This window comes from Uncinocarpus reesii, genomic scaffold, assembly GCF_000003515.1.
Source record: "Uncinocarpus reesii 1704 scaffold_2 genomic scaffold, whole genome shotgun sequence".
NCBI lineage: Eukaryota > Fungi > Ascomycota > Eurotiomycetes > Onygenales > Onygenaceae > Uncinocarpus > Uncinocarpus reesii.
The window spans coordinates 2,903,400-2,911,870 of NW_003052499.1; the positions used below are offsets into that span (position 1 = coordinate 2,903,400).

Consider the following 8,471-nt stretch of genomic DNA (forward strand, 5'->3'; position numbering starts at 1 on the left):
CTGTAAGCTGGTCTCACGCTCTTCCCACTAGGCCAGGCAGGATTGTGCGCTTAATTTCGTCCCGAAACCATTTATAAGGTGCCTTCTGTAGTCCACCTCCTCCAATTATCCACGCAACACACTCCTGACTGCCTCGAAAGTGATTCGCAGTTGCTGTATAGGTGCTGTATATTCCCAATACCAACAGATAATCGTTTCGAGGCCAGGAATGTGTTGCGCTTGACGCCTGCGCTTGCGCAGACAGAAGTTCCTTCTCACCAAAGGGGGGGTGCACGTGGTGTCGTTATAAGCTGGAAAATTGGGCGCGTGGCTTCCCATATTGGCCTGATAGTCTGATGGTGCAAGGCTCTAGCTGCTCCGTATTGAATTTGGGCGAATTCGCATTCGAGTTCTAGCGACATCAGACTCTCTTTCCCCTCCCTCGTCCACGGCTCTTGCCAGAGACGCCTATCAAGCCTTTTTCTCTCTAACCTGGCACGGTTAAAAACAGTCCAGTCATCTAAACAACACGAAATGATAGAGCACAAAACACTACAGCGGCCATAACCTTTCAGGTTATTGGCGATCTGAACAGGAAAGGAGCGCCAGGGCCTGAATACCCTGCCTCTTGGTAATAAAGGAAGAAAGGAGACTTTAAACAAGAATGATTCACCTATAATCATTCAAAAATGGCGATGAATAGCCACGACAATACAACGGCATAAGTTTTCTTCGGCAAACCTTCAAAATACGCACCACAGTTGATATAGCGGACAAACGACGCTGAATGGGGACGGTTGCGAAAAAGGGAGCCTACAGTACCGAAGCGCACGCTTCATCTGGGTGTCGAAAGGAAAAGCAGTTGTGCTTGCGCATCTATGGCACGGAGAGTCCCCAACCCCTATTTCGCATGGCAGCTTTGGTGCCTCGACGTATCCCGAGGGGCGATGCAGCGTGGTGCGTCCGGTGGCGATACGATGGGGTAGAGTCGCGGGAAAGGATGTTGGATGGGCATGGATTTCGCTCGCAGAACGTGGAAGATGGAAGAGAGAGCATCAAGCGAACGAAATGGCGATGCTGGAGGGTTGTGAGTTGCGGATGATGGTGGACTGACGTTGAAAGAAAAGTCTCTGCGGCGGACTTGGCGCGAGTCCAACCACCGAATTGCGGCCCAGGGATCCAGCATCCCGGCAATTGGACTCAGACTTGAAGAGAGCAGTTCAATGGCTGGGACGTCTCGACTTGTAAACCGATGTCGCGACGGGTTCCGGCTTCTGGTCCAGTCCGAAGAACACCAGCGGAGGGATTTGGGCGACATGAAAATCGTACTCTAAACTAACTAACTATTATGGAGTAGTTAGGGATAATGCTGCCTCCATTATTCCGCCTGTTGTCTGGTGCAGTTCCATCCTGTTCCATTAACAAGTGCCCTGTAGGCTGTTGCTGACTCTCATTTCTGCGATTCTTGTGCCACTGCGCTTACAGTTGAAGGATTGATGCTAGCCTACGGTTTTCAATCTGACCATGTCTTTCCATGGCTATGACCATTGATCTCACAGGATACATAGATATCTAGTGGACACCATCTCCAGGACTTGGTGCTTGGTTTGTACATTTTGTGGCTGCAATTAGGGGGTAACAGTGTGCAGCAATCCTTCAGCTTGTCTTGCACCGTATAAATGGCTAGTCCTCCAAGTCGGGGACGATGGTTGCATCTGGCAAACAGGACTTGGTGAGTACGTATATAGACAGTAGTGCCAATGCGCTCCAAGTTTCGAGCATCCTTCCATCTCGTCCATGAACTAGCGAGCATCAATCAGCTAAACAAGTAACGGCTGCCTGCCAAGTTTTGCTGGGTTGAACAGGCCCAGGGCTAGTTAGCAACCCTGACTGAGAGCGTGATCCGGTGTGACGAAGAGCTGCGATCAACAGACAAACATCTTGAACCGGCGGGGAGAACCGACTCCCTCTTTTCCCACCTTAACCCTTTGTTTCTTCTTTGGCATTCCATCTACCCCCAGCCCTCGATCATTTCGAATCGCTCTAATTCTGAATTGCCCTTTGACTGCTGGGCTGCTTGCTTGTTCACGGACTCGAGACAAACGACGTCATGGCTGCAGACGGTGCGCGCCCGCCACCACGGAAACGCGATGTCAAAGAACACATCCTATTCGAAGTGTCTACCGAAGTAGCGAACAGAGGTTGGTGGTTTCGTGATCCCATCGTGAGCTCTAACATCTGGGAAAGAGAGCTAATCGCTGTTCCCCCCGCACAAGTCGGCGGCATCTACTCGGTTTTGAAGTCGAAAGCTCCGGTGACCACCGCTGAGTATGGCGACCGATATACGTTGATCGGGCCGTTAAATCGAGCTTCGGTATAGTCGCTCAGCTTCTTATCTCGATAGCCTGTCAATTGTGCTAACTGGTAGTGATCATCCAGGCTGTAGTCGAAGTTGAGCCACTGGCTCCCACCAACCCACAGCTGCTGGGAGCGATTGATGCGATGAAGGAGAGAGGAATCGAAATCGAATACGGGCGATGGCTTATTGAAGGGGCCCCTCGAGTTATCTTGATTGATACAAGTGCTGGCTATCAGTACCTCGACGAATGGAAAGGCGACCTCTGGAATGCTGCCGGTATTCCGTCTCCTGCTGGAGACAGCGAAACGAACGAAGCTATTGTGTTTGGATATTTGGTTGCCTGGTTCCTCGGAGAGGTGCGTAGTCTTGCTTTCACTTCCCCCCGTCCCTCCTACTAGCTTAAAAGCTGATTGTTTGTCTAGTATATCTGTAGAGACACCGATCGTGCGGTGATCGCGCACTTCCACGAATGGCTTGCAGGCGTGGCCCTGCCCTTGACCAAGAAGCGACGCATGGATATGACGACTATTTTTACTACGCATGCCACCCTTCTCGGAAGGTACCTTTGTGCTGGGTCTGTTGACTTTTACAACAATTTGCAGAATTTCGACGTCGATGCTGAAGCCGGAAAGCGAGGAATCTATCATCGATACTGTATTGAACGCGCAGCCGCACATTCAGCGGATGTCTTCACTACCGTCTCGCATATAACCGCATACGAAAGCGAACACCTGCTTAAACGAAAGCCGGACGGCGTCTTGCCAAACGGCCTCAATGTGAAGAAATTCTCGGCTGTCCACGAGTTTCAGAACCTGCATTCTCACTCCAAGGAGAAAATACATGATTTCGTCAGAGGCAATTTTTACGGCCATAACGATTTTGACCTCGAGAACACGCTGTACTTCTTCATCGCTGGCCGCTATGAATACCGAAACAAGGGGTGTGGATATGTTTCATTGAATTCTTTGCGCGTCTCAACCATACCAATTAGATGACGAGCGGCGTGGTCCTCTACCACGGTCGTTGCATTATTATCATGCCTGCTCAGACATCATCGCTTACTGTTGAAGCGCTCAAAGGCCAAGCCGTTGTTAAATCGTTGCGAGACACATTGGAGATGGTAGAGAAGGGAATCGGAAAGAGATTATTTGAGCGATGTTTGAGCTGGCATGAAGGCGATAACATGCCAGATGAGAAAGATCTCATCACTGCTCAGGATCGCGTCCTGATCCGCCGCCGGCTCTTTGCCATGAAGCGGCATAATCTACCCCCAATCGTGACTCACAACATGCTTAACGATCCAGAAGACCCGATTCTGAATCAGCTTCGCCGAGTGCAATTGTTCAACTATCCTACTGACCGAGTGAAGGTGGTGTTCCACCCAGAGTTCCTGAACTCTTCGAACCCAGTCCTTCCATTGGACTATGACGACTTTGTTCGTGGAACGAATCTTGGAGTCTTCCCATCGTATTACGAACCTTGGGGTTATACCCCGGCCGAGTGTACCGTGATGGGGGTTCCTAGCATCACTACGAACCTATCAGGTTTCGGATGTTATATGGAGGAGCTGATTGAGAATTCCTCCGATTATGGGATTTATATTGTCGACCGCCGCTTGAAGGGGGTAGATGATTCGGTTAACCAGCTTAGCCAGTACATGTTTGACTTTGCCTCTAAGAGCAGACGGCAGCGCATTAACCAGCGAAACCGAACCGAAAGATTGAGCGATTTGTTGGACTGGAAGAGGATGGGGATGGAGTATGTGAAAGCGCGACAATTAGCTCTTAGACGAGGTATGTTTCATTGTTTTGACTAGACGGCTACCCACGCTGATCAATCCCTTGACAGCATATCCAATGTCGTTTGACCCAGAAGAAGATTTCCGTGATATCATTGGAGGAACGGAGCAAAAGATTTCCCGCCCGCTTTCCATCCCAGGCTCACCGCGCGACCGAACGGGCATGATGACGCCCGGAGATTTTGCCTCGCTTCAGGAAGGACGAGAAGGCCTCAGCACCGATGATTACATATCATGGAAGTTACCGTATGTTTGGGTGTTTTTCTCCCCGTCATTTTCCAATGCTCTCTCTGCCTTTATTCACTACTCTGGTAAACCTCACTAACAGTTATCTTACCAAAGGAGTGACGAAGAAGAGCCCGACGAGTACCCTTTCCCGGTCGCTCTTAGGACAAAGGGAAAAGTCGAAGCTCCCCATTCGCCGGATCGAGACACGGCTCCTAACGGAAGCTAACTGTGCTTGACCATCTCGAAAGTGTCGTTATTGCCGATATGTCTCTTCAAGCGCACTGCTGTCCATCGATGAGAGCTCGGATGCAAAGTCTTGACTCAATTCCAGTGTGGATTTTCTAACCGTGGCTTTAGTGTTTCTGGCATTTATACCATAACCCTTTTATGGGATTGTTGCTGTGTATCTTTATTCTATTTTGTATTCAAGTTTAACTAGCTGATGCGATGTTGAGGTCCGTTTATTTCATATGTTTGATCGAGTAATAACTGAACACCCAATTTATGACATCGCAAAGTTTCATCTATCTATCTGCCAGTTAGCGTGCGGTGCGCTTCCCAACAGAAGCTGTATCAGCCTCTGGCGTCTAAAGTACATGGCCTTCTGCAGACACGCAGAGATAGTGATGGGCGAGATTGCTTATCAGCCAGAGTCAGAGATGACAATCGCGCAATTTGCCCTGCGGTCTCTAGTGCTTTGCAAAATGGAAAAGCTCTCTGGGACCACTTCTCCCGAGCGGTTGTACAGCTTGAATTGTAGTCAAGCTGGGCTATAACCTGCTTCTCACAGATGCAGATGGCACAGCTGAGAGTTTGTCAAGACTCTCCATACAATGTACCCTAGACGAGAGGAGGATTGGGCTTTTTCCTACCTCAAAAGCGCGTGGGGACATATTGCCATTGATCATTTTGTAGAGAAGATTGTTTCTTGATATAAAGTTGCATTCTGTAATGGTAGCCAGAGGATGAAGTGAGAGAACACAACTCTCGAATATCTACGCATGCTCGATAATCTTGTTCTATTGCATAACCTCAAACGCATGAGAGACTAGCTAGGATATCGATATTTGAAGAAACTAAGCGGATTATGGGATTAAAAAAAAACAACAGCCAGCTCATCATTTATCACGCTTGTAAATCTTCGCCAAAAAGCTTTCAAAGACCCCCTTCTTCAGCCCCTCAGACTCGTCAATGGCAGCGATAAGGCCTCTGATCTTCCCAACTTGCTCTTCTTCAAAGTCGCGGTAGACTTGGACAATGTCCAACTCATTGAAAACAACCTTGACTTTGGCTTCGAGATCCTTGTCCTTTCGGCCATAAGACTCGTCGAGAACCTTGCGCTGCTCAGGCGAGCAGCGTAGAAGGGCCTGGTTAATCACCCAGGAGCACTTGTTGTCTTGGATGTCGGTGCCGATTTTGCCAATCTGCTCTGGCCTACCGAAGACGTCAAGGAAATCGTCCTGGGCCTGGAAATATTCACCCAACGGGATGAGAATGTCGTGTGCCTGCTTAAGGTTTTTGGGGGTTGCGAGTTCCAAGTAGTGAAGCGCAAGCGCGACCGGGAGATAAAAGCTATAATAAGCAGTCTTGTAGATGACGATGAAAGGTGAATTTGTTCATGTTGAAGTTGTTCAGGTCCACGTGGTCTTCGGGGGCCGTGAGCAGGTCGCAGAGCTGGCCAAGCTCGGTCTGGTGAGTGGTTTCGTGGAAAAGCTCAAGGAAATCGACATATGCAGGATGCGAGCGAAAGTGTTTCTTGAGAAGCACGTAGATGGAAGATTCGAGCATGAACGAATCATTGATTGCGATCATGCCCACACCTTCGCGCCGATACCAGCAAGGCTCCCCGCGACGGGTGATGGAGGCGTCCATCATGTCGTCGGAGACGAGGAAGAAAGCTTGTAGAAGCTCTGTGAGCCAGCCAAGGGTGCATAGATCCTTGAACTGCTTTTCATTCAGGGGTTGGCTGAGGAGGGAGAGGGCGCTGTCGGGGACGGAGAGGCCGCGATTGAGCTTTCCACCGGGAGTGTTCGCATTAAGAGACTATAAACAATTAAATTAGCTATCGCGTATGGAGTAGGCGGGGGGGGGAAGACATTGACAAACCCGTTGGTACCACTCCAAAGCTGTGGTAGGGATCCCCGTATTGCTGTGCATGCTCACTCAGGTCCTGCACGAGAGAGGGAAAGACCGCCTCGAAATCAGCTCGACTCGTCTTTGTCGCCATCGTTTCTATTAATCCAGCTTCGAAAAGAGAGCAACGGGGTAAGATAGCTCTGGCGGTTCAAGGAGAAGGAGAGCGAACTTGCAGAGAGAAAAAGGCGGCGGGGGTGAAGAGTTGTCCCTGGTGTTTGTCATGTTTGCTCTCGCCGTTTGCCAACTCACTGAACGACGTCGCCGGCGAGAATCTCTCGACAGAACACTTGAGCTGATTGCGGTCAATGGCCGCCTCACAGCTGGCATGATTATAGGACTGGCTGCTGATGCTATAACTACCTCACAGAAGAGAAGACGTCTCACGTTCCGAGATACAAGACCAGCTGTCCTCCCACTCGATCGAACTACCATTGGCTGCGGAAACATTATATACCCCTAAGGCTACGAGGGGAACGGTGATGCTTAGTCCTGGGCGCTTGACATAGCTGAATTACGATATCGGGCGCCTATTCTTCCTGATATGGCGGCACACTTTAGTGAAGACAACATCCTAGAGCTGCGCCATAGGCTCGAGGACGCGGCTTTAAAATGCTCGGAACGATGCTTGTACCAGTCAGCGAAGTGGTATGCGTCCACCTTCCGCTATGACCGAAATAAGGGACATATTTGCTGACTTGAGCATTGTTTTCAAGGGCTGCAGAAATGCTCAACTCGCTAGTTCCCATTGACAACGATGATGCAGACACAGAGCCTGATTCACCAATGGATTTCTCCCCGTCCGCTATAGAGAACCCCTTTCTAAGCAACTCCGATCCGGATGACTCTGCATTGGAAGCTAAGGAGGCTCACAAATATATTCTTGCCAAATCGTACTTTGACACTCGCGAATATGACCGTTGCGCGGCCGTCTTCCTCCCTCCTTCGATGTCTGCCATCCCTCTCGCACTGCAATCATCCACTTCCACGTCAAAAATAAAGTCACCGTTGGCGTCGCGGAAGGGGAAAGAGAAGTCAGTGTCGTTTGGTAAGGGTAGAGCGACGTCTAAGAATCCGTTCCCGCCATTGAGTCAGAAATCCCTTTTCCTAGCTTTATACGCCAAATATCTCGCAGGAGAAAAGCGGAAAGATGAAGAAACAGAAATGATTCTCGGGCCGGTGGATGGGGGAATGACGGTGAATCGTGAGCTACATGCTCTCGCCCAGGGACTCGAGGGCTGGTTCGCAGATCGTCGTGAACAGGGTCTAGAGTCTCGCGGTCAAGGATGGCTAGAGTATCTTTACGGCGTCATCCTTTTAAAGGCCAAAAACGAAGAAGAAGCAAAGAAATGGCTAATTAAAAGTGTACACTTATACCCCTTTCATTGGGGCGCCTGGCAAGAGTTGAATGATCTTTTAACGAATACGGACGATGTATGTACGTGGCCAATCTTTGCAATATCACCTTTTTCTAATTCCCTTGAACAGTTGAAGCGAATTGCTGAGAATCTGCCACACAACATAATGACCCTAATATTCCACCTCTATTCCAGCCAAGAGCTTTACCAAGCAACAGAAGCAACATACCAGACGCTCACTGAGCTTGAAAGTATCTTTCCTTTTAGTGCGTTCCTTAAAACCCAGCGCGCATTGCTCTATTATCACTCAAAAGGTAAAGCCGCCCCCTTTTTCCTCTCCAGGCGTACATTATGCGATACGAATTACTAACATCTAAACAGATTTTGAGGAGGCATCGCATTTGTTTTCAGAGCTCCTAATCAGTTATCCTCACCGTTTGGATGGTCTTGATCATTACTCAAACATATTATACGTGATGGGTGCCCGGCCGCAACTCGCTTTTGTGGCACAGCTAGCCACCGCTACGGACAAGTTCCGACCAGAAACGTGCTGCGTTGTTGGAAACTACTACTCAATGGAATCTGAGCACGAAAAAGCGGTGATGTACTTCGACGT

The 8,471-nt window shown here is 49.4% G+C and overlaps 3 protein-coding genes across 3 annotated transcripts in view; 2 read left to right on the top strand and 1 right to left on the bottom strand.

The window, feature by feature from the left end:
• Positions 1-2,089: 2,089 nt before the first annotated feature.
• On the top strand, positions 2,090-4,590 carry UREG_03962 (glycogen synthase; the record flags this gene model as incomplete). The annotated part of the gene is made up of 6 exons (XM_002544399.1): positions 2,090-2,353; positions 2,419-2,694; positions 2,761-3,288; positions 3,330-4,131; positions 4,187-4,382; positions 4,479-4,590. The coding sequence occupies 6 exons, from the start codon at positions 2,090-2,092 to the stop codon at positions 4,588-4,590; spliced, it is 2,178 nt and encodes a 725-aa protein (XP_002544445.1).
• Positions 4,591-5,482: 892 nt separating this feature from the next.
• On the bottom strand, positions 5,483-6,591 carry UREG_03963 (farnesyl pyrophosphate synthetase; the record flags this gene model as incomplete). The annotated part of the gene is made up of 3 exons (XM_002544400.1): positions 5,483-5,950; positions 6,006-6,407; positions 6,481-6,591. The coding sequence occupies 3 exons, from the start codon at positions 6,589-6,591 to the stop codon at positions 5,483-5,485; spliced, it is 981 nt and encodes a 326-aa protein (XP_002544446.1).
• Positions 6,592-7,223: 632 nt separating this feature from the next.
• Positions 7,224-8,471, top strand: part of UREG_03964 (uncharacterized protein) — a gene marked incomplete at both ends in the record, with an annotated part of 2,093 nt that continues 845 nt past the window's right edge. The window contains 2 exons of the mRNA XM_002544401.1: positions 7,224-7,935; positions 8,237-8,469. Coding sequence (XP_002544447.1) covers positions 7,224-7,935; positions 8,237-8,469 — 945 coding nt within the window. The remainder of the gene's footprint in view (positions 7,936-8,236; positions 8,470-8,471) is intronic.